General features: G+C 23.8%; 3 protein-coding genes across 3 annotated transcripts; all 3 read left to right on the plus strand.

Annotated features, from left to right (window-relative positions):
• Positions 1-464: 464 nt before the first annotated feature.
• On the plus strand, positions 465-16,110 carry LOC112603673 (dynein heavy chain 2, axonemal-like; the record flags this gene model as incomplete). Its single annotated transcript, XM_025352361.1, is given in 42 exon segments — positions 465-512; positions 1,075-1,240; positions 1,561-1,725; positions 2,447-2,569; positions 2,954-3,078; positions 3,659-3,825; positions 3,891-4,056; positions 4,123-4,187; positions 4,455-4,631; positions 4,724-5,036; positions 5,361-5,578; positions 5,641-5,798; positions 7,079-7,221; positions 7,280-7,377; positions 8,132-8,225; positions 8,296-8,463; positions 8,536-8,728; positions 8,797-8,944; positions 9,015-9,215; positions 9,281-9,408; positions 9,520-9,753; positions 10,043-10,176; positions 10,344-10,642; positions 10,719-10,842; positions 10,913-11,064; positions 11,131-11,242; positions 11,324-11,462; positions 11,558-11,733; positions 11,735-11,773; positions 11,843-11,857; positions 11,859-11,961; positions 12,057-12,184; positions 12,248-12,467; positions 12,549-12,890; positions 12,975-13,093; positions 13,095-13,448; positions 13,515-13,859; positions 14,166-14,283; positions 14,481-14,617; positions 15,433-15,588; positions 15,652-15,863; positions 16,002-16,110. Coding segments are annotated over 42 exon segments (6,831 nt in total), but the record flags the coding sequence as incomplete, so codon positions are not given.
• A 28-nt stretch (positions 16,111-16,138) lies between these two features.
• On the plus strand, positions 16,139-20,152 carry LOC112603674 (dynein heavy chain 2, axonemal-like; the record flags this gene model as incomplete). Its single annotated transcript, XM_025352362.1, has 12 exons — positions 16,139-16,193; positions 16,262-16,539; positions 16,628-16,957; positions 17,047-17,156; positions 17,220-17,335; positions 17,402-17,712; positions 17,775-18,043; positions 18,110-18,234; positions 18,433-18,577; positions 19,619-19,651; positions 19,731-19,876; positions 19,939-20,152. Coding segments are annotated over exons 2-12 (1,926 nt in total), but the record flags the coding sequence as incomplete, so codon positions are not given.
• A 5-nt stretch (positions 20,153-20,157) lies between these two features.
• LOC112603623 (dynein heavy chain 2, axonemal-like) lies at positions 20,158-26,844 on the plus strand. The gene is made up of 18 exons (XM_025352299.1): positions 20,158-20,266; positions 20,332-20,496; positions 20,575-20,741; positions 20,812-20,983; positions 21,407-21,986; positions 22,050-22,477; positions 22,727-23,102; positions 23,169-23,315; positions 23,394-23,700; positions 23,773-23,989; positions 24,115-24,306; positions 24,516-24,700; positions 24,796-25,138; positions 25,655-25,805; positions 26,037-26,191; positions 26,263-26,358; positions 26,436-26,583; positions 26,660-26,844. Exons 1-18 carry the CDS (start codon positions 20,174-20,176, stop codon positions 26,812-26,814), a joined length of 4,077 nt encoding a protein of 1,358 aa, XP_025208084.1. The 5' UTR covers positions 20,158-20,173; the 3' UTR covers positions 26,815-26,844.
• The last annotated feature ends 634 nt before the right edge of the window (positions 26,845-27,478 follow it).

Below are 27,478 nucleotides of genomic sequence, written 5' to 3' on the forward strand. Positions count from 1 at the left end.
CAAAATAACCTGTACCGATATGATCAGATTACGTAGAACTCACTGTGTATGAAACATTAAAACTACATAAGTACATAATACATGCACGCTTTAATAATTCTTAACGTATCTTACGAGAAAATATCACATTATTTATGTTGTTTAATATAAATTTATTTATTTATCATTTATTAATAAATATTAAATAGTGAAAGTCTTAAAAATTGTTTGAGCATTTTTCTAAATTAAATAACCATACGTTTAACGGCATGACTCATTGATCATCACTATGGATAATAATACACCTAAGTTTCAATAACATAAATTCAATAGGTGTCTATGGTAACAAACAATAATGCAGCTACCGAATTTACACTATACATAGCCAACTATAGTAAAATGTAAGCTTTAGTGTTTACTAGTACAGCACAAGTAGTTATTCTTCTATTTTTATATTTGATCATCATAGTGTAAATTTCAGCAATATGACTGAACAGGAAGATAAAATGGATTCGTCTACGATAAAAAAACTCGTAATTATAGATTTATTTAATATTACACAAAATTTTACAAACTATATTCAATTTATTAGAATCGATCAAATACAAAACTTGATTATAGCAACGAAAATTTAAGCTGAATTTAAGACTTTGCGCTCAGGTTTTTTGTTTATGCTAAATACAGAACATTTTATATTAATATATTAAACTTGTTTTGTAAAATGGTGAAATCAAATAACCTAAGTTTGACTATATATTTTAACCTTCAATATAATATTTTATTAAATTACTTATTATTTAAAATTATTTACGAGTAGATACAGTGTCGAATCCAGAGGGGGGGTAATAAGGTAAATACCCCCCACCCTTGAGCTTAAGTTAGGTTACTCACTACCCAAAAGAATTACATTTTGTTTAAATACCTAAAATAATATACATTTTTAATTTGAAAAATAATTTCATCTTACAAATTAATTATCATTTATCACTTACTATAAATAAGTATTTTTTATTATATTATATTATATTTATATCTATTTTTTAATGTAATTAAGAAAAAAAGTCAATATAATGTATTTTATGCAATTAATTCCAGGTAAATCGTATCAAGGCTTGTACATTTCTCCCGTATTTAAATAAATGTGATTGGTCCGCTGACATAATATCCAGCATTGAAGAATTTGTTAGTACGGATCGACAAATGATTTGTTTGTTTTATGAAAACGACATACTTAAAGCCACTTTTTGCATACCCGATGCTCGTACGGATTCTATAATGTGGTTTTTAAAAACGACCAATGGCGAACACACACATCTGAACAATTCTAATTTCTTAAAATTGATTTCATTCGGAAAAATAGACACACAAGTGGAGAAAACAATGTTTCTATTATTAGATTCTTTGTATTCTCCCTTTATATTTTCTTGGTCAGCCAGTATCCTTTATTTTTATAAAATAAATGTATCAAACGACGTGTTTTATTTTTATATATTGTTTTATAAGCTTTTGCTATTCACCCATTATTGGTTATTGAAAATTAAAAATGGTAAAAATATTTTTTCTTTAATTCACATTTATTAGGTGAAAAAGATCAATTTTTCGAACAATACAGAGCAGTTATCCAAGAATTATGTTCATTAAGATATAAATTCTTAGGAATGCCTAGTATTTACATTCCGACGATAGTTGGAAAATTTGATGAAACTTCTAAAAGTGTCAGTGAAGAAACCCTTAAAGTTCTAGAAAGTTAGTTTTAATACATTATAATACAAATACAAAAATTAAAAAAATATAAAATGTATAGAATAAGTTATTAAAATATAGGTATAAATCACTTAAATTAAATAATAACCATTTTTTAGTTATTTTTAAATTATCTATTTAATATGTAGTACTTTTATAATTTTATCATAAATTCAACGCATAGTGTTATTAATGTATTAACAAATATAGGTACATCAGTCGTTATATTATTAATATTATTATAAAATAATTTACTGCAAAAATTCGTTATAACACAATTTTTAAAATGTTTGAATCATACTCCAAGTTAATTAATTGATAATTTTTTTAGTAATGCTTATTCTCTATCCGCATTAAAAAATATTAAAGACAGGTATATAAAAATTAAAAAATAATCAATTATTTTACATGATTTAATATTTATGAATTTTAATTATTGTCTTTTAATTTAAACTTTTAATATATCATCACTTATTAACAATATTAAATCTTTATTTAGTTTTAATTATATACACTTTATAGTTATTAATAAATAATTATTATTTCAATCTCAATTATTAGGTAATAGTTATAATATATATACATGTATATTGTATATATTGAAGTGCAAAACTATTTAAAATCAACATTTAAATTTTTATTTTTTTAAACATTAATTATGAATAATATGTTTATATCATACAACCAGTTACAGTAGTAGTATGTACTATTAATTGTGTTTTAGATATTTTAAACGTATATACTTTAGAAATTCAAACATGCTTAATGGACACTGAAAGAGTGCCTACCAAATGTGAATATATGATGGAACATATTATTGATGAAATAAATTATTGGAAAACTAGACGTGAGTAAAACATAATTTTTATATTTCATATTACAAATTGATAAATTTGAATTTATTTATTTATGTTATATAACATAAAGAAATATATATTACACTAATACACTACAAAATTTTAAAAGATGAATAATAATAAAACAATTCATAATAAATCTTACACAGATAATTGTTTGTATAAATATCAAAATAAAATAACATTCATTTTTTTATTTTATTTTTACAAGTTAAAAAATTTTTTTAAAATATTATAAATAATATAAATATTTAAAGCAAATATAATTTTTTTTATATTAAAGAAACACAATTGTTAACAATTTTTACTCAAACCTAAATATAACATAAATTAACAATAAATTTTTAAACATTTATTATATGTTTTTAATACAGTAAGAAATTTACGGTTTATAACTACTTTATTAAGTTATAAAAGTGTTGAAGAAATTCTTACAATATTAAATCAACATCAATCAATACTTGTCCATTCGTTCAACAACGCTATGAATGAAATTAAGGTAAGTAAATATTGATTAAAGTGAGGTTTTAAAAATTTGTTAAAAATCATTAATTCAAAAGTTATAAGATTTATCTAATGCCTACTATGTTAATAATATCTATATATTAATAATATCAAAAAACGTAATTTCTTTATTTTCAAAAGTCATTCTTAATTCTATAATTTATTATTAAATTTGATAAAATACCGTTAATAATAATGGAAAAAATAAAAACTCCACTTTATTGCTCAAACTTTTCAATAAAAATTTGAATATTTAATTTGAAAATAAATTTATAACTTCATTTTTTTGAATTGAATTGAATTAAACTTTAAAAACTCGGCTTCTATGATCAAAAGTTTTAATTATTTTATTAACAAATGTACAAAAAAAACAAAACATATTAAAATAAAAACAATAATATAACACCAAACTTAACTTTTGTTAAACAATAGTTCAAAAATTGTATAAATTTGATTGCTTTTATCAAATGAGTACAAAGGTAAATAGTATTATTACCGAATATATCAACGGTCAATTCAATTAACTATACCTAATAAGTCCATTTATTAATCTATAATTTACATTTAATATACAGGTAGCCAAAGTAGAAGCCAAATCCAATCTGAATTACTTACAAATTTTATGGGACCCAATCATGAGCTTATACGATGTAAAATCACCAAATGATATATTACCAAGATTGCCAGACATATTTGTTAAATTTATTTTTATTTTTGAAGAATCGCAGTACTACAACAAATGGTAAAGCATCATGTTATTACAATGTAATAATTAAATGTAACGAATTAATTTAAAATAAACATTAGGTCCGACATAAGTCGTTTGTACGAATATCTAGGAAATCAAATTGTGTACATTTGTCGAAAAACCATAAAAATTTCGGAACTATTCTCTGGTAATATGGAAAGTGTTTTAAATAAACTGCAAATTTCGATAGATTGTTGTGAAAATTTTATTTCAATATACACTAAAGTAAAAACAACGATTCATTTTCTATGTTTTAACAACTGTTTGATTGTGCAACAAAATATTTTGTAGGTAATTGAAATTTATAACTCTAAAAATGACGGACACTGTTCGGTCGAAACTAAAGACGTTCATTTGTTTTTGGATCGCTGCAGAGATGTTAATTATATATGCAAATCAATTATTTTATTTAAAAGGTACCTAAGTTTATATATTTACTCGTATAAGTTATAGTATACAATAAACATATATATATATATTTAAATCAAAATATTTTTAAATTTAATTATTGAATGTATGTTTTAGCGGTCAACTCTATTACCAATATTAAACCTATCTATTATTAAATATATTTAATCTCTCGTGGTAAAACACTTTCTATGTCAACATTCTTCTATTTGTAGGATGGACGGAAAACACCCAATACCAAAACCAAAATTTTCATTTACCAAGGGATTAGAGTTCGAAAAAGTCATGGAATCCATAGAGTTAAAATTTAACAAATTGATAAGCAATTTGGAGAATGTCCAAAACTTAATATTCAACGTAAATATCACTGATTGGTATCAATATGAACTCGAGTAAGATTTCAGATCGCATACTAATCTATTTCCCATCAACGCTTTACACCCCGGTCTAATCCGCGTAAAAACGTTTTATTGGATTATGTTAGATTCAAAAACGAAGTAAAAGAATTATGCGATATAGTGGAACAGCTGTTAAATGATGCGATGAACATTACATGTAACATCGAGGAGGCTTTGAATGTTTTACAGAGCTTGAATTATTTTTCTAATTGGCCACAGCTGAAGCCCCATTTTCAAAAGAAAACAAACGATATCTACGCCATGTTAATCGATGATATATCATTAGCTATGCAATTTTACACGGACAACAGTTACAAAATACCATCTTTTATGATCAAATATTCGGGTATCTGCATAACCGCCATGACCGAATATAAAAGAATTGAGACGCTAAAAAATGTAAGAACCCGTGTTTATATTATAACCAATAAAATTATTAAAAACAAATTATTATAGTTAAAAACGTATAATGAAATTGAAAACGCTGCATCTGATTTATACAAACGAAATATTAAAAATTTATCTCTTATTAAATGACTGTCTTTAAAATATTTTGACAGTTTTAATCAATCTTTATAGTAGGTATATATACCAACTAAGTTCGGATGGTCGGATGGAGGGAATAACATTTTTAAAATATCATTACTTATTTACTGTAATTATTTCTTTCAATGTTTTAATTAGGTTTTTAATTTAAAACATTTTTAATCATAAACATTTCAGATGATATCAGAACGTCCTTGGTTATTACCATGTTCAAATAGTAAAAAACTCCATGAGTTATACAAAAATTATTCAATCGCCTATCAAGAATTATTAATTAACACGATTAAATCATGGAATAGTCAATCAAATATAAACTATGAGAAAAAACTAGATAAATATATTTTAGTAGGAAATCAAAATGATCAATTTTGGAATTTAACGATTAACATGGACTGGTATTTTTACAAATATTTAAAAAAAAATTTAACCATGTAAACACATATTTATTTCTTATTAGTGATGCATTTGAACTGTTAACTGAAATAGAATATTGGTCGTTGATTGGCTTCAAAAATATACTGACATCAAATAACATCGTCACAAATGCAACAAAAATAATGCGACTCCATCGAAATGCATCAAAAATAGTTAACGACTACAATATTTTAATAGCTGGTATTTTTATTTTAGATTAATTTTATACTTAAGTATTGAACATAAGATGTGATATAATATTTAAATGAGATAAACTAATTTTTTATGAAAACTATATATTATTATATTAGTACGAGTTAATTTATAATATTTTCATATTAGTTTTCAAATTATATTCTGTATTGTTATAAATTTTGACTGAAAAAATCGTATTAAAATAACTGCTTTACTAGTATTCAAAAATTTCATTTCAGTTGCCACCCCTAAAACAAAAATAATGTATCATAGGTGTCAAATGATTATAAGTCCATATCTGATTAGTGATTTTTTTTTTTTAATGCTAATAATACGTTACTATATAGTTATTATAAACCCTCTTTAATAGTTTAAGATACAAAAAAAACCCTTAGGTTAAACAAATATGTAATAAAATTATTAAACAAAATATAAATATAAAAAGTAGTTTCGATTAAACTACCCAACTTCAGTCAATTTATTTAACATTTTTATAATATTCTAAAATTCTACACTGTAATGTACCTATATTGCCTATACAATACGCCATGCCAATCAACATGGTTTATTTGAAGAAAGTCTTGATAGACATGAAGCCTAGTAATTTACTAAGTTTGAGAAAATACAATGGTTTTGAATCTAAAATATCAAATTCAAGTTAATTCGATATAGAAATGTATACTGTATAGTATCTAAAACTTAAACTCTCTCTAAAATGCTCTTAAAAATCACCAAAAATTCCTTTTGACCACAATAATTTGTTTGAAAAATTGACCAAACAATATTTTTTCCCGTTTTTATTTTATTATTAATATCCATTTTTTCTTGTTTAATATTCAAGAAAGTTTTGAACAATAAATCTGTTAACACAAAGTAAACGTAATCACAATGTTATACCAATTTTTAATAACTGACTATAATCACTAATTAATTGATATATGTTTTTACAGTACCAATAACGCACTATAATTATTTTATTAATTACATTTTTTGTACATAAAGTCATAAAATGTATAGTTAATTAATTGGTATATTCAATAAATATGTATAGAATATTGAGGTAAAAACTATAAAGAAAAAATTTCTGTATAATATTTTGAATTTTTTTATTTTAAATTAAAAACTCGTATAAAATATAAAAAATGTATCTGTTATTTTGTTTGATTCTTGTAATTAAGCTTTTTATCTCATTATATTTTAAAAATATCTAACGATAAATACTCTAGTAAAAAAGTTTAAAATTTATTTTAAACTCATTATTAAGTATAAATTCATGCGTAATATAGGTTTATCCGAGCAAGAAATGCTATTATTCAGCGAATCAATAGAGATGTGCAATAAAATTATATTACCAATGACTCAATCTTATTCATGGAAACAAATAGATATTGACAATTATTTACTTGATTGTTTTAATGAATTAGAATCGGTAAAGTAAATTTTCAGAAAAAACATTAATAGAATAAATTAACGTGTAACTCTTTCAGGTTCAATATTGTGTAGATAAATATAAATATTGTAATATAGAAATTTTAAAAGTTTCTGAAGAAATAGCAAATTTGACCCTTTTTAAAATAAACCAAGTGCAAGTTATGGAATTGAAAGAACTAAAAAGAAATATTGAAATAATCAAGTATGAATATTGAATATTATTTTTTTACATACAATTCGTGTATATAATAATATATATGTAAATCAAATTAAAAATATGTTTATACATAGGTATTAATTGATTCATTGAACAGTAAATATTGACTATATAAAAAACTATTAACGTTTTAGGTAATACTTTTTAAAACAATTTAAGTCATTACAAGAAAAATTATTTGAAAATAAAAAAACGATAATATTTTTTTTTTATTTTTTTTTTTAATCACATTTGTATATTTTTTTGTAAAATTTTTTTCTGATAATATTTCTAAATAAAAATCGAAATCCAAGCAATTAGTTTATTTGGTATAATTTATAATTATTTAACATTTAGGTAGTCGGCGAAGTAATATAAATTAGTTAAACACAAAATGTTGGTCCATTTCTTCGCTTATCTAAACTTCAAGTACTAATAACAATAATCAATTACTCGTTCGAATTCTAGTTTTTTCTATTTAAAAATGTTCAAAAATATTTTTCACTTCAAAATGTGAAATTCAAAAATGTATGTTATCATAAAAAAAAAATATATAAAAACTTAAACATAACTATGATAAAATATAGTTAATACTTTTTAAAATAATGAATACTTATTATTAAAGAATTACACTGTATAATAAATTGGCTTAGTAAAAAAAAAAATGTCCATTCACATAATAATTTTATTGTGGTGTTTTAAAATGTTTCAGAAGTAAAACTATAGTAAAAATTTCTGATAATTACAACCTCATTATTCAATACATAATGGTCATATATGAAGATTTTAAGGAATATATTAATAATGTATATAATAATATAGTTATACACTACCATTTATTATATTTGAAGTATAATGAATTCTCATTATTTTTAGCTCATGGTTTATTGGACACATTATGTGGAGAAAATAGACAGCCTTATATGCAAAGCATTGATACTCAACTGTCAATGTTCGTTAGAAAATATTTTAGAACTAAGTGTCGGTGATGGTTCAGGTCCAACACCAGTAATACTTATTCACGTGAGCTTAAAAGATAATAAGGTAATCTTAATTAAATAAAATAAAAAACTAAAAAATGTATAATTAATAATACTAATCAATTTTTGTCAATAGATTAAATACTTAGCGAGTCAATTAGAGATTCTATCGTTCTCAGCGAACTTTTTAACAGACTTATTAATGGCTGTTAAGTTATTACCAAGATTAAATCATATATTCCAATTATCGAGAAATAATTGGATTCCGTATGAAGATGAAATTTCCAAAGATTGGATATGTATCAAATTGCAAGAAAAATATAATATAGGTAAATAAAACAATATTTTAGTTTATTTATTAATTTAAAAATGCTTTCAATGTATTTTACATTCATAGCTACTATAAATGCTTTAAGACAATTAAGGCATTATATGCATGAGTTCTTAGTGTTTAAAAACATATGGTCAATAAATAAAAAATTGTTTTTTGAAAAATATAAGACTTTCAATTCTTCAGCAATACACTTCAATCAGGATATGACTCAGTAAATCATAGTTATTATTTTAAAAGGCTTTTTTAAATCAACATGATATTAAATTTATTTAAATTTACAGATATTCAATTTATAAACATAAAATATCTCGCATTAAACCAGTTGCCCAAGTATCTCATTTTCTGATACAGACTAACATATTAAAAGATGACATTATCAAACATTGTGATGAATGGAGGAATCATTTTTCCGATCTTCTTCTTGAAATGACGACAAATCTTATAGAAGGATTTTATCGATACATAAAAATTAACAGTCTTCAGTATATTAAAATTAAATAATAGTCCCGTATTGATAAAATTTGATAAGTGTTTGCTATTTTTATAGAGTGATGACGCCACCAAAAAATTTAACTGAAATGATTTCATTCGTTGAATTACGAAAAAGAATAGTTTTAGAGTACGATGATAAAGCTAAGGAATTTACATTAATTTCTGATAATGTTCAAGTATTAGGTACGTACAACTATAAGAATGATTATTAAAAATGATTTGATTTTAGAAATAAGCAATAAGTGTTATATTTAAATAATCATATTTTAAAAATTGATTTAAATTTTATTTTAGAAATGAATAATATACGAATGCCAGAAATAATACAAATTAAATATGAAAAATTATTTCACGTTTGGAATGTGTACAAGAACACTCTTGAAGATGCAGAAATAATGTTAAAAAAAAAACAAAATGATTTTTTGAAATCGTTAGAGAAAACACAAATGAACTTAAAATTAAAAGCTAAAGATCTATTACAAACATTTTTAGAAACCACACCAATTTCTACAAAATGGAAATCAAATGGTAAATAGAAAAATAATATTAATTTAAAAATAAATAAGTCAACACTATCTTTTTTTAAACATTCATATAGATTTATTTTAAATTTACTGTTCATCATAAAATTAAATCTTTATATTAATATTTCAATTAGAACTCTATTTTTTTATGTAATCGTTTAATACTTAATAGCCGAACAATCGCGTTACCAAGTGGTTTGAAAAAAAAAAGAAGAAATATTTAATACTGTATATTTACTGAGTATTTATTATAAATATGCGCATTAATAATGCTGTATTAAATTATTTTTAAGATGCTTTAATGTATATTGAACAAATACAAAATAAATTGGAAATATTAAAAACCGAAGAAAGACAATTAAACGCTGATCTTGCTATATTTGAAATAAAATGTATTCATTTAATTGAAATTGAAAAACTCCAGGAAGTAAGAAATTATATTAAATATATCAATTCATTTAATTTATCACTTATTAATCTTAAATATTTACTTTTATTAATTTATAATGTTTCCTGTATACTTTAATTATTTATAAGTATCTAATTTGTCACATCTTTTTTAATAAATTCAATTATTTTCAATACTTTTTAAAGGAAATATTAGTTTTACATTCAGTTTGGAAACTAGTCAATACGTGGGATGAAATTTGGAAAGACTATAAACAGGAACTATTTTCGCATGTACAAGTTTCCGATTTAAAAGTAACTGTGAACGCATTTCTTAATAAATTTAATACTTTGGTTAATGAATTAAAAAATAAAAAATGGGAGATAATAGAAACCACTCGTAATAATATTGATGACTTTTGTAAACTATTACCGGTGGTTGATGATTTAAAAAATCCAGCAATGAAAGATAGACATTGGGACGAAGTACGAAACATCATAAATGAGTAAGTATTAAATTTTCAAAAAAAAAGTAAATCATATATCAAAAAAAAAAAAATTTTAATTTGTGTAATTTATTAGAAATTTAATCGAGAAAAGTACTGATTTTACGTTAGAAAAATTAGTGGAAATAAAAATTCAAAATTACAGTAAACAAATTAGTGATGTATCAAGAAAATCAACAACAGAACTAGATTTAGATAATGTATTTCATTTTCAAAAAATAATAATAATAATAAAAGCATGTTTTAAATTATATTTCTTTTTGTTCTAAGGCTATTCAAAATATAAAAGAAATATGGTCCATTAAAATTCTACACTTAGAACCCTACAAAGATAAAGGTATTTACTATGTAAAAGTGAATGATGATATTTTTCAACTATTAGAAGATCATCTTGTGCAACTATGTACAATCAAGGCATCAAAGTAGATAATAAAAAACTACAACCCTTCGTGCTTATAATAATATTTTCTAATAAATTATGTTTGTAGATATATTTCTGTTTTTCTAAATGAGGCAGATTTTTTGGAAAAATCTTTAGGTCTAATCATGGAAGTTTTAGAAATTATTCTATCAGTTCAACGACAGCATATTTATTTAGAAGTAAATATTTATTTTTATTTTATATGATAATTGTATACTATACACTTTATTATATATTTTTTTTTATCTTCGATTATTTAGAATATATTTATGGGAGATGATATACGACAAAAAATGCCAATTGAAAGCATTGACTATGATATTTTAACAGAAGAATGGAAAGAAATAACCATACAGATGTATAAAGAAAATAATTTATTCAGAGCATGTTATTCTAAATGTATGTTGTTGTTTTTTAAGTGTGTTTATTTATGATGATGAATTCAAAATTTCGAAATTAATACAAATAAAGTTACAATGTTTATATTTTTAAAGCTTTATTCAAACATTTAAATACGATGAATTACCGCTTGGAAGTCATACAGAGAGCTTTAGAAGTGTATATGGAATCAAAACGTCACGTATTCCCTAGATTTTATTTTATATCAAATTGCGAATTATTAGAAATACTAGGAAACTCTAAAAATCCTGAATCTTTACAACCTCATTTAAAAAAAACTTTTTACTAATGTCCATAGCATTAAAATTCTTGTAAGTTACCACTGCATACCACTGCAATTTAATATTATAAATAATATGAATATTACTTAATATTTTTAGACAAATAACAGCCAAAAAAAAAGAAGCACAAGGTATGTTTTCTAAAGATGGAGAGTATGTAGACTGGAATCAAGCAGTGACATGTGATGGACCAGCAGAAATTTGGCTAAATTCGATAGGTAAATAAATAAAATATAACATTATTATATTCGAAAAAAAATGTATAATAAACATAAATGAGTATAAAAACTTAATATGTCTTACAAAATTATAGAAGATGGAATGCGCGTTTGCCTAAAACAAACATTAAAGCAAGTAAAATTGTCACTAATGAAAAATCTGAAAACTCGTGACAAGTGGATATTGGAATGGCCAGGACAATTATGTATTGTAGCATCTCAAGTAAATCAAAACGAATAAAGTAAACACAAAAAAATCATTATTCAAATGTAAAATATAATTTAGATTCAGTGGACCGCCGATTGTACCCGAGCATTAATACAATCCAGACATTTAAAACACAAGTATCCTTTAAAAAAAATGTATAAGAAACAAAAAAATATTTTGTCAAAGCTCTCCAAAGTAATCCGAAGTGATTTAACCAGTACTGAAAGATTAAAAGTCGTGGCTTTGATCATAATAGAGATACACGGTAGAGATGTAGTTGAATATATGTACAGATCAAGTATGCTATATTTAAATATTGTTTTTGAATTATTATTTAACATTAATAATCGTCATTTGATAAGAAATAATTTTTTTTTAGATTGTATGGACATTTCTGCATTTGAATGGATGTCTCAATTACGATTTTACTGTGATAAAAAATCAAACGATATTTTCATAAGACAAACTAATAGTAAACAATTATACGGATATGAGTACTTAGGCAACTCCGGAAGATTAGCTATCACTCCTTTAACTGATAGATGTTACTTAACATTGACTACAGCTTTACATATGCATCTTGGAGGAAACCTTAACGGTTCAACGTATACGGGTAAAACCGAAACTGTAAAAGATTTAGGAAAACATTTGGCTCAATTTGTTATAATCATAAACTGCTCTAAAAGTCTAGACTACAAGAGCATATGTCGCATTTTCTTAGGTGAATATTAATTTTATTAATACATTTTCTGATAATTTAAACCTACTTTCATCACAATTTATATTATATTTTTCCCCATTAAAGGACTTGTGCAACAAGGAGCTTGGGGTTGTTTTGATGAAATTCAACAAATAAAAATCGAAGTTTTGTCTTCTATTACACAGCAAATATCGTCTATATTTTCGGCTTTGTCTGCAGATCTAAAAAACATTAGTCATTGAAAACAGGACTGTTACTTTAGTGCCAACTTGTGGTATATTTATCACAGCGTGCCCAAATTATGAAAATTATTCTTACTTACCAGACAACTTTAAATCAATGTTTCGTTCCGTGTCTATGATAGTCCCAGACACTAAACTAATCGCTGAAACAATTCTTTTTAGTGAAGGATTTAAAGATGCTAAGACATTAGGTAACAAGATATTCATTCTATATTCACTCTGCAAACAGATACTAAATAAACAAAACTATTTTGAATACGGACTTCGGAGTTTAATTGGATTAATAAAATATGCTGGAAATTATAAACAGACAAACACGGAAGTACCAGATAATGAGGTTTATTTTATTTTACACGCAGCTATTGTCTATATTAGGTATATTTTAATAACATATTATTTTTAGATTATCTTACTAGCAATCCATAAAACGATTTTAACAAATATAAATAAAGAATATTTATCAATATTTACGGATATGATAAATAATTTATTTCCTGATATAACTCCACCTGAAATAAAATATGAAGTTTTAATAGATGCAATAAAACGTAGTATGTTGAAAAACAATCTCCAGCCAACCGATTCTGCTGTTTTAAAAATTGTTCAGTTATACGAAATAAAATCTTATAGATCTTCTGTTATAATAATAGGAAATTCTGGAGCAGCTAAAAGCATCACTTGGAAAACACTAAGGGATACATTAATCTTACTAAAAAGTGAACAAATCAATTCCTTCGAAACAGTCATTGTAAGTAATATACTAATAATAGAAATTATAAGTATTAATAAATATAAATCTTTGTATAAAACCATTAAATATATTATAATAGCACTATTATTATAAAATCAATACGTCAAACTAATACAAAATACAAATCAAATTAATTTAAAAAAATATTTTAATATTTCAAATTTCCAATCTACCTTAAATATTTAAACATTAAATTTATTTTGCAGTAGGTACCTACCCAAGATAAAATTATTTTAGTCACCACTTTAATATCTATTTAAAAAATATTTTTGAATAAATAATAATACCACACCAATCATTTAGGATTATGTTTTAAATCCAACAACATTAACTATAGAAGAACTATATGGTAAATATGATCATGCTACACATGAATGGGTGGATGGAATTTTTTCGTCAATTGCACGTAAAATTTGTTCTGGTAATTATTACAAACTATACTTCATTGTAGTTATAGTTATATTTATAAATTTAATGTATACAACTTAAGACTCGTTTGATAGAAAATTCTATAGATAATATTTTTACAGTTTTTTTCTTAGCATAATCATGTAACATTTTGATATGTACACAAATTTCAATAAGATATTAAATTATATTTATAAATATTTCAAATAGATAATGGATTAGAAGAAAAATGGGTGATATTAGATGGACCAATCGATAGTCGTTGGATTGAAAATATGAGTTCTATAATGGATGATACTAAAATTTTAATTTTAGAAAACGGGGAACGTATTTCAATACCAAAACAAGTAATTATATTATATTATATTATATTATAATTTTACCACTTAGAAATTATAATTATTAATATATAAATACATTTTTTTATTGATAAAAATTTACTAAATTCGACTAAATTGAAATATTAAATATACTTAAAATAATGTAAGTTTTGTTATAAATATCTTTTTATATTCCATTATAAGTATATGTTTTTACATATCCATTATTATACCTTATTTTTATACATAATTATATGATTTATACCTACTCATTATTCATATTTTGAAAAAACTCTTTTAAAAACATCAAATTTAATGATTTATTCTCATGAGAATATATCAATATTACTTCTGATAAATTTAGAGTAATTATTGGTGATGTTACGGTGATTTTAATCAACGTCCATCTAATAAATAACATAAAACTACAACTAAATACTCAAGTTTTAATATTCTTTTTATATTTTTACTAGATAAGTAAGATAATGAATTTTTTAGTATGTATTTTTTGTAACCTTTAAATGCGTTTTCGTGTCTTTGACTTATAGTCCATACGTTTTGATACATTTCATATTTTTATTTATCTTTTAAATTCAAAATGTTTGAATACATCTACATCTTTTGTACTTTTTATAAGGTACATATCTTTAATTTACAAATAATATACCTACTTACATATACTAAGTCTTTCAATACATCTTACATATCAAGGCAATTATAATATTGTAATATATGAGAACTCTATACACTTAACACGTAGGTTATGATAGAAAATTAACTTACATATTTTACACGTTGCAACAACTTTTTTTTGCTTATAAAATATGTTTAAATTATCCTAGGTATCTTTTCTTTTCGAAGTAGAAGATTTAAAAGTTGCATCTCCTGCAATTATTTCGAAATGTGGTATTGTTCATAACAATCATGACGATTATGAATGGCGATTATATGTCAACTCATGGTTGGATAGTTGCAAATTTAAGCTATTTAAAGATGAAGTAATTGATTTATTTATTGATAATTAAAAGTTTTTTATTTATTTTGAAAAATTATAATTTTAGATAAAACTTAATTTTGAACATTACGTTGATGATTTGCTTATGTTCAAAAAGTTAAACTGTATTGAAATAGTTTCTTTAACGGATCAAAATTGTATAATATCTTTGTGTAAGTTATTAGAGAGCTGCACCTTTCACGATTTAGCTAATAAAATTCCTAATGAGTTAAACGATATCCAATACAAGTTTTTAATTAAGATTTGGTTTATTTTTTGGTACGTATTATTAACTATGTTAATTATTTATTGTCAAAATATAACAATTATTTAATAATTTTACCATAAATAAAATAAAATAATTTATGCACTTACAATTTTATAAATTATAAATAAAATATATTGTTTCTTAAACAGTATGATTTGGTCAATATGTGGTTGTGTGAGTGAGGACGGAAAAAAGAAAATTGATGTGTACATTAGAAAACTAGAAGGCGTATTTCCTTTAAGAGACACAGTTTATCATTATTATGTCGATACTAATTACTGTAAATTTCAACATTGGGAACAAAAACTTTCTATTAATACTCCGTGGAAATATGATCAAGAGTATAACTATAATATTAAACACGCAAAATGTATTAAAAATATCTTATTAATACATGTTTTATTTTCAGGGTACAATTTTCTAAAATAATTATTCCAACGATAGATACCATTCGCCACGACTATTTAATACAATCATATTTAAGTAAAAAACAACCAGTTTTGTTAGTTGGACCTAGAGGATGTGGCAAAACATTGAACGTTAAAAATTCATTTGAAACTATGAATAAAACAGAATATTCTTTCTTAAACATTAATATGACAGCTACGACTTCATCTAATGACATTAAAGAAACGATTGAAGATAAATTAGAAAAACGCACCAAAGAACTTTATATTCCCCTAACTGGTATTATTATTATTTTTTTTTTTTATATAAATATAAGTTATATTTTTTAATTCTATAATTTCTAAAAGTTTACATAATGCTATTCTAGGAAAAACAATGGTTATGTTTTTGGATGATGTGCATATGCCTATAAAAGAACCTTGTGGAGTACAGCCTTCCTTGGAATTAATTAGACATTGGATTGACTATGGATTCTGGTATGACACAAAAAAACAATGTCCAAAATATGTTAAAAATATGCTACTCATATGTGCTATGACTCAATTTGATAAAGTAAAACACTTTATTAGCAATCGAATGTTAAATCGTTTTAGTGTGATCAATATACCATCACTCGAAGAAAACGATATCTATAAAATATACAACACAATACTCAATCAACATTTAAATAAGTTCGATGAAACTGTGTCAGAATTAGGTACAGTCGAACATTATAATATTTTATAGAATACTTTTAGTTTAGAATTTTCTGAATATCGTATAATATAATTTATTTAATTATCGTAGGTAGTGGATTGACTTTGATGACGATAAGCCTTTATAAACATTTAGTGATTAGCATGACTCCAACACCATCAAAAATGCATTATTTATTCGATTTGAAAGATATTTCGAAAGTAACAATAACCCCAAATTATTTTTATGACTGAGTAATACTATGAACATTTTTTACTTTTAAGGTATTTCAAGGTTTACTCCTTAGTAATGTCAAATATCAAAATTTTAAAGTGCCTATGTTACGACTTTGGTGCCATGAAGTATTTCGTGTTTTCTATGACCGTTTGGTTGATACAAAGTAAGCCATTTTAACTTTATTTTGTAGCAATATATTATAAAATATAATTTTTTCAAATTATTGCAGTGATCAAAAATGGTTCTTAAATCAAATAAATCAACATCTTGAATATAATTACCATTTAACATATCATGATTTATTTACATCGAAAAAAAATCCAATATTCTTTAGTTTTCTAAATGATGAAATGCTGTACGAAGAAGTTGTAGATGAAGAAAACTTGAAAAAATGTATCCAATGTTGCATAAAAGAATATAATTCTAACTCGGAGTTTATGCCAGTAGACATTTTGTTATTCAGAGATTTTATAGAACATATTTGTCATATCGTTAGGGTTATATCTCAACCCATGGGTCACATACTTCTCATAGGCATTGGTATATTTTAACAGATTTTTTAACGTGTCACATACGAATAAATAAAATATTATTATTCTTAGCTGGATCGGGTAGATCATCTCTAGCAAAAATAGCGTCGTGGTTATGCAAATACAGTATTTTTACGATTGAATTATCTAAATCGTATGGAACATCGGAGTTTAAAGAAGACTTAAAATTGATTTATTCCGAAACAGGAATAAAAAATCAACCAACATCATTTGTATTCAATGACACACAAATAGTTGACGATTCTTTTTTGAAAATCATTAACAGTATTTTAAGTACTGGAGAAGTAACACAGTTATTCAACGAAAATGAATTAGAAGAAGTAAAATAGTTATTTGACTGAATATCATTTATATTATCATGAATTTCAATTATGTGCCTATTTTAGATCAAAAATGCGTTATCAGATAATATAAAAAATACAGCCGGAGCTGTTTATTCAGTTTTTATAGACAGAGTTAAAAAAAACCTACACTTTATATTATCTTTCAGTCCTATAGAAAAATCATTTAGGTAAGTAATAAACACTGGGTTGTTTTTGTATCAATAGCATTTTATTTTATTGAACATATTAATAAATAATTAGTAACTATAATTTATTATTCAATATTTTGTATATATTTTACCATACCTATAATATTTTATAACGTATATCAGGTATACACGTACTAAAAATTTTAAATTTTTTTTATTTATTATCTTATATAACAGAATACGATTGAGGCGATATCCCGCATTATTAAATTGTACAACAATTGACTGGTTTTTGGATTGGCCAAAAGAAGCTTTATTTGAAGTAGCATCAACTTCTCTCGATGGTTTTGATAATTTAACAACAATTACTGAAGAACAAAGAGTAAATTTTTCAATATCTGCTTTTTCATTAATTATATATTATAATATTTATGCTAATAATGAGACAAATTTACCACAGTTAAAATATTTTTTTTATTTATCTTTGAATAATTATGTTAAATTTTATTGATATCCCTTTCATTTATTTAAGATTAACACAATAAAGAAATATTCTATTTTAACAAATTATAATTTCTTCAAATCGTCAAAATATATATTTTTTAATTTAAAATTTGATTCGAGAATTCCAAACTTTGTGATTACTAGCTGTTGTCTAATTAGCTGATTACTCTTCATGTTTTAAAAAATAAAAATAAAATTTTTTAAGTAGAAATACATATTTAAATTTTAAAACATCAAAAGTTCAAATAATGCTTTAGATTCTATGATCTTAATTCAACTGATTTCCACTACTAATGTGCTGTATCATACATTTCAATAGCTATATGCATATTATTAACTACAGTACATATTTATTAATATTAATATAAATATATTATTTATACGGGTAACTACTTATAACCATAAACGTGCGCACAAGATATTCAGAGTAACCCTTACGGCTTGCATACTCTATCAGTAAAAGCAGACACTTTATTTAGAAGACATAATATAAACACATTCCCAATAGGTATAAAACTGTTTAAAAAGAAAAAATAACAAAATTTGTGTTCACTGCACTAATTGTATAGTTTTAATAATCAATATCACTTCCAAAAACACGTCTCTTCAAAAATATGTTTTTATTTTTCAAGATAAATTCAATATTATTTCTACGTTATAAAAACAATAACAATAAAAATTATTATCATAAATATTTTAAGGCAATAAGTACAAGCATTTATTAAAGGCCATTAATATTTTTAAAAAAACGCATTTTATCAGCAGCATATACTCTACGAATCAGTGACCAAAGTCTAAGAATTCTTATTTTTATAAGTACTTTTGTATGATTTTATAAGTATTTAATATATTATTGTTTTGTAGAAATAATATACCAGTAAAATATTTTCAAACATTTGTTTTAATAATATTTTTACAGGCACGTGGAGAAGAAAATGAAAGAATAACTTGGGTAAATTATCTATTAATATTTAAAAAATGTGTTGTTATTAATTAATATTAACGGATTTAATACAATCTTAATTTTAAAGGATAAATTAAAAAGTTCTTTAGCATCTATTTTTTCTTCTATTCATAATTCTGTAATAGAATATTCCAACCGAAATAAAGTTGAATTGAATTGTACAAATAATGTAACACGGGCTGTTTATTTAGAAATGATATTTAGATACAGAAAGTAAGTTTAAAAATGAATAAGACTATTTTTAAATACATTTATATTAAAATTAAATTTCACAGAATTCTTCACAAAAAACTTATTGAAAAACAAAATACACTAATTAAATTTAGAAATGGCTTACAAACAATTAATGGCATAAGTCATAAAATAAATGATATGACAATGGAATTAGAAAAAATCACAGAGCTTATTACAAAGCACACTAAAGTATGCGAAGAAATGTTAATAACTATTTCTCAATATACTAAAGAAATTGAAAATGAAAAAAAAGAAAGCTATATAATCTCTAAAAATATGAAAGAAGATGAATTAAAATGCCAAGAAATGTACGATATAGCTTTAGCAGAATTAAAACTTATAGTCTCTGAATTAGAAGAAGCTACAAATGTATGAAATAAATTAATTTTTATAAAAATTGGAATTTATAAATGAGCCCGTTATTTTATTCACAGAAAGTATGTGGTCTTAATAAAAAAGATCTCTCAGAAATTAAATGCTTCTCCGTACCACCAGAAGGTGTAAAATTAGTTTTAGGAGCTATTATGACATTAAAACAAGCTGATCCAAGTTGGGCAGAAGCTAAAAGACAACTAGATGATCCTAATTTTCTACAACAGGTAATAATCACACTATGACTAATTTTAATACTGTGGCAATAAATGAAACTAAATTAATAGATATAATTAATTTCATAGTTAAAAGATTTCGATAAAAATCACGTAACCGATAATATCATGAAAAAAATTGATGTATTCATGAAAAATCCAGAATTTGATCTAGAAAAAATCGGTCTGCAGTCAACAGCTGCTAAATCTTTAGGCATGTGGGTCGTTGCTATTGAAAAATATGCTAAAATGTATAAGTAAGGATATAAATTACAAACAATAAATTATTTGATGAAAACTTTGATCAACGAGAATATTTTAAAATAGAACTATTACACCTAAAAGAGTGGCTGCAGATTTAGCAATGGCAAAAGTTAAAGAAGAACAAATTTCCTTCAAAGAATTAGAAGAAAATCTGTCAAAAAAACAAAGTCTACTTGAACAAAAAAAACTAGATTACGATGAAAAAATTATTGAAAAAGAACAGTTTATTACTAAAGTAAGTTTTATTATAATACATAGCAATAAAACTATTACTCGGTACTCCTTATTATTATTATTATTAATAGTATTTATAAGTTGTACATAACTACAACTACTAATAAGTAATACCAGGTACTATGTACTATATTACTACTATTAACTACAATAATATAAATGTATGAACTATATTTTTCTATTATCATATTAATCACTATAAACAGATAACATATATAATATTATTATGTACATGGTATTAAAAAAACTGTCTTATCTATACATATAGAATATAGATGTAAAAATCGTATAATCTATGAACATCTTGTTTTATGAAAATAAAGTAGAAAAAACTTAAAATTAATTCACAATATTAAAATGTAAAAAAAAATCTATTTAATTAAATAATTATATAATTTATTTTGATTACATTAAATTAAAATAGGCTGAAGAATTAAAAAACAATTTGGAAAAAGCTACAAAACTAATAGATGGATTATCCAAAGAAAGAATGAAGTGGAATAAAGCGTTAAATCGAATTGATCAAGAATTTAGTTATTTACCAGGAGATTGTATTCTAAGTACAGCATTTATATCATACTTGGGACCATTTAGATTAAAGTCTCGAGAAATTATTATGAATTCATGGTTAAAACTTATAAGAGAAAATGGTGCTCTTAACAACCCTAACTTTGAAGTTACTTTATTTCTAACGAATCCAACAACAATTAGAAACTGGAACAACCACGGATTATCCAATGATAGATTTAGTTTGGAAAATGGTATTATCATTAGCCAAAGTTATCGATATCCATTTATAATAGATCCACAAAGTCAAGCATGGAGATGGATCAAAAATATTGAATTGGATAATGAATTAAAAATTATTGATTATAGATCAAAAAATAATGTACAAGATTTAGAAAATGCCCTACAAAATGGGTATCCGACTTTGGTACAAATTGATTTTGAAAATATTGATCCAATAATAATTTCAATATTATCTAGATCTATTTTAAAACAAAGTAAGAAAAAAATAAATAATTTAAATTAAGATATTTACAATAATTATATTTATTTTGTTATAGGAAATAAACTTTTTATACGAATAGGTAATAAGCTATTACCCTACAATGAAAGTTTTAGACTTTTCATAACAACAAAAATAAAAAATTGTTATCATTTATCTGAAATAATAGCACGGACCACAGTTGTCAATTTTGCTACTACAGAAGAAGGTCTTGAAGAACAATTATTAAAAATATTAGTTAATATAGAAAACCCTGGTTTGGAAGAGCTTACAGATAACACAATCATAAATATTGAAAAAGATAAAAAATCTCTAGTTGACGTACAAGATGAGTTGCTGAAGTTATTGGATAACAACGAATGCTCATTATTAGAAAATGAACAACTTCTCCTAACATTGAGATCTTCGAAAGCGACATTTAACATAATTAAAGAACGTCTTCAAAGCTCTTTAACTAGTCAAGCGGAAATTTATATAGCTCGAGAGGTAATATCAGTTGCAATTATTAATCTATTTATTTGAACACGTCGATATTCTAAAATATTTCAATAATAACATTTTTTTTTTTTAATCATCTTTCTGCTGTGTCCTAATTAATAATATTTATATATTATTATTATTATATTAAATCGCGAGTTTTCGCAAATATATGAAAATTTAAATCTACAGAATAACTTCAATTTCATTTGTATAAATAAATATATAGTCATTATCCATAATAAATATACTTTTTAGGGCTATAGACCGTGTGCCAAACGTGCTGCCATTCTATATTTTATTATCAATACCCTGGATAGATTAAATCCAATGTATCAATTCTCGTTGGATTTCTATATTGAATTGTTTAAAAATTCAATTAAAAAGAGCAATGCAGCAGAACAGCTCAACGAAAGGATTGACAATTTAAACGAATATCACACATATGCAGTTTATGAAAACGTCTGTCAAGGATTATTTGAACGCCATAAGTTACTTTTTTTGTTTCAAATATGTACTAAAATATTGATCACAGAAAATAAAATAAATAAAGATGAGTTTGAATTCTTATTAAACGGTGGAATTAAATCAAATGAAAGACAAATAAAACAAATTATTACCACAGAGTGTCCGGGTATATATATTATATTTTATAATATGAATGATCATTGTGTAAAAATAATATTAACTTTTTTTTTAGACTGGTTACCTGCAACATGTTGGGATAACATTTTGGCGTTGTGTAACTTACCTAACTTTTATGGCGTAGAAATGTCATTTGAAAAATGCTCAACTGAATGGCATAAGTGGTACTTGTCCCCGAATCCAGAAAATTTAGAACTCGTTGGTAAGCTTTAAAACTTTAAAACAATTTAACATTTATAAACACTCATCGAACTTGCTCATGATTACTTTGAATTGTTAGATCCCTGGGAAAATAAATGCAATTTATTTCAACGTATGCTATTTATAAGAATCTTGCGATTAGATCGATTATCATTTTCTATCAAGAATTTTCTATCAAAAAATCTTGGACGTCAATTTTTTGAGACTTCAGTCATGGATTTAAAACATACTTTAAATAATCTTAACAATACAAATTGTTTGATTTTTATTTTGTCATCTGGTTCTGATCCAACAACCATGTTAACACGCTTGAATAGAAATTACAATAAAAAAGGAAAATTACAATCTCTATCTCTAGGAAATGGTCAAGAATCAACTGCCACAAAGTAATTCTCATTATTTTTAATTTATAATTATTATTATCATGTTGAATTACATATTTTACACTATTTAAATAGCTTAATAAAATTCGGACAAAAAGAAGGTCATTGGATATTTCTTGCGAATTGTCACCTCTTATTATCATGGATGCCACAGTTAGATAAAATAATTGAAAATATGCAAGACGGTAAATCCCATCCGGACTTTAAGTTATGGTTAAGTTCTAATCCACATCCGAAATTTCCAATACAATTACTACAAACTGCTATAAAAGTATCGACTGAAAAACCTAAGGTCAATTTTGTTTTTATATAATAATTTAAATATCTAAATAAACATACCTAAATAAATAAAATGTAAAACTACGTTCTAATCTAAAGCATAATATCAATTTATTCATATTTTTATTATATTTTTAGAACATAAAATCTAGTTTGTTGCATTTATATCACAATGTTAATGAAGATCAGTATTTTCAAAACCATGCATCGAGCAAACACAAAAAAATACTATTCAACTTGTGTTTTTATCATTCTATACTAACCGTTAGAAAAAAATTTTTAAACCTAGGATGGAATAAAATATATGATTTTAGTGATTTCGATTTCAAGGTAAAATATTTTAAAAATAATTCATTACATATTTAAATTATACAAATAAGTATAGCACCTATATTTTAATCAAATTAAAATATTTATTATTCTTAAATAATTTATTTATACTTTTTTCTAAAGTATACAAAGTAAATAAATTATCTTTAACGACATTATTGTATTGCGCTCAAAAATAATCAATACATCACTACGATTTATAATTACAGGTATCAGAAAACATTTTATTCAATTATCTCAACGAGTACGAAGAAACGCCCTGGACTGCTTTAAAATATTTACTAGGAAATATTATTTATGGTGGAAACATAACTGATATTTGGGACAAAAGATTATTGGACACGTACACAAACCAATTTTTCAACGAAAATTCTATAACAACTCATTTTTACAAGTATAATATCATATCAATACCTATAATTGCGTATTAATCTTTTTAATAATATAATTAACACTAATTAATAACCAATTCGTATTTATTTTTTAAAGGTTATCATCACTGATCGATTATATCGTCCCAGAAAATGGTACTTTACAATCCTACAAAGACTTCATAAAAACATTACCTTGTGAAGATGTAACTGAGATGTTTGGTCAATATTCGAACAGCGAAATTATTTATTTAACAAAAGATAACTTTTTATTATGTGAAACACTAACATTTTTACAAGAGCAATGTAATGGCTCATCAGACGATAACGATAAAGAAAAAAAAGTGCTATTTCAAGTATCTCAAATCCTTCAAAATATTCCTTCATCGATTAATCATGAAATTATTGCTGAAAACATAAATATAAAAAGAAATATACCGAATACTATAATTTTTCAAGAGGTATTTTTTTACTAAATATCAATTTTAACCCAATTAAATGTTTAATCATAATATTAAATAAAACTATTAAGTAAAAAATATATAAATAATATCAACACAATATTACTGTAATTGCTAAAATTATTAAATGAGACTATTTTTAATGAAATAATAATTTTATTACATAATAGTTGATAATTAAAATTACAATAAAAAAAATATTATAATATTTTAAAGAATACATACAAAATTAGTTAAATATAAATTCATGATAAATAGAAAACCGGCACCTATACATGAATTTAAAAACAAGAGTTAAATTTTGTGAAAGGCTATATCAAATTTAAACTGCATAAATGTTTTTCTAAATCTCTGATCATTCTTATTTATTTAGGTATTGATTTATTACCATAAATATAATACAACAATGTATTGTCGTTCCTTCCTTCTTTTAATTTTAATGAAAGTTATTTTTTAGGTATCATACAATTTGCGTTAAATAACCGATTGAAATTTTAAAATGTATTTGAATTTTAGGTAATGTGTTATAACAATTTACTTAAGAATATGGAAATAACATTGATAACATTAGAAAAAGGAATCACAAGCCTAATGATTATACCACCAGATATCGAAAACATGTTTGAAAAAATATATGAAGGAAAAGTACCAGATCAGTGGCTAAAAAGTAATATTATTAATATCTATGTTATACACATATATTTTTCAATATTTAATATTAGCGCAAATTAAATAAGTTATTTAAGTCATTAACTTTATTTAAACTATGAACTCTACCACTATACGTATAACAATTGCTCAAAATTGCCTATTCTATTGCTAGAATACTAGATATATAATTTAAGTTATCTATTTTAACTTTTAAGAATAATATCAATAATTAGTGTATAATTTTCAGCATATCCATCTTTAATGAATTTGGGTGCATGGATGCAAAATTTAATTGAACGTGTTAAATATTTTACAACTTTGATAAACACAAATCAACAACCTGTATCAATTTGGTTGGGAGCTTTCACTTCTCCTACTAGTTTCTTAACTTGTATACTCCTGGTACAACATTGTTATTATATTTATTTTTATATTATTTCAAGTAATTTATTTTAATTTATTTAACCTCACAGAATGAATCAAAACAATCTTCAACACAAATAGATTTACTTAGCTGGGAATTTATACCTATTCAAACATCAGTGAATGAATTAATAAAACCACCAGATGTATATTTATCATCATTTTTTGATTTTAATTGCAATTTACAATTTATGTATACTAATATTTTATTATTTTTATTTAGAAAGGAGTATATATACATAACCTATATTTGGAAGGTGCTGGTTGGAATAACGAACATATGTGCTTACGTGAACCCTTGCCACTAGAATTAATAACTAAGCTACCCGTCATACATTTTTTGCCCGTAGAAGGCAAAAAAAGTCTCATAGGTTTTAAAATTTTAAACATATTTTTAAAACTAATATTAAGAGTTAATATGGCAGTTATATAACTTTTTAATTTTAGATTTTTACCAAAGTCCAGTATATTATTGTCCAAAACGAAGTGGAATTCACGAAACTTATTCGTGTGCGATTGCATTAAACTTAAAAAGTGGATCACAGCATCCAGATCATTGGATTAAACGATCTACAGCAGTATTATTAAATTTAGGAAATTAAATTATTAAATAATATTAAAGCTTTAAACTGCATGCATTATATAGACTAATAGTAATAGTTTATACACATTCATTAAAACAATGTTATCACATTTTATATACATACCTAAACTACAAATCTGTATTTAATTTTTAATTGAAATAAGTGCGAATAAATATTTTAGTTAATGTTAAAATCATTAGATATATTTAATTTGAGCATATCATACAAATGTATATGTAAGTTTCTTAGTACCCACTTTAAAAAGTAGTAGGAAAAACAAAAAAAATTAAGGCAAAGCGGAAACTTTTACGCAAATTAATATTTCATTTTTTTTTTTTTTCTATAATTTAAAAGTTAAAAACTATATGAAGACTTGGACTTTTCACCAAATATACATATTTTAATTTTCAAGATATCTTAGTTCTTTTGGTGCTTTGCAAAGATAATTGAAATTTTTAATATTATTAAAATGTTTTCTTTTAATATCGGAGATTCTAAAATGTTATATTAGGTTCACGAATATTTTTTATAAATATAGGTAGGTACCTAACTGAAGTTTAAATTTTGATGAAATTGAAGATTCGCGCATAAAATAACAGTTTTTTATTCAGCGATTTGAGTACTTTTAATATGGTTCATATTACAATATGTAATTTATGTTATTATTATTATATAAAAATAT

The sequence above is a fragment of the Melanaphis sacchari genome, unplaced genomic scaffold, assembly GCF_002803265.2.
Source record: "Melanaphis sacchari strain LSU unplaced genomic scaffold, SCAv2.0 Contig10_pilon_pilon, whole genome shotgun sequence".
NCBI lineage: Eukaryota > Metazoa > Arthropoda > Insecta > Hemiptera > Aphididae > Melanaphis > Melanaphis sacchari.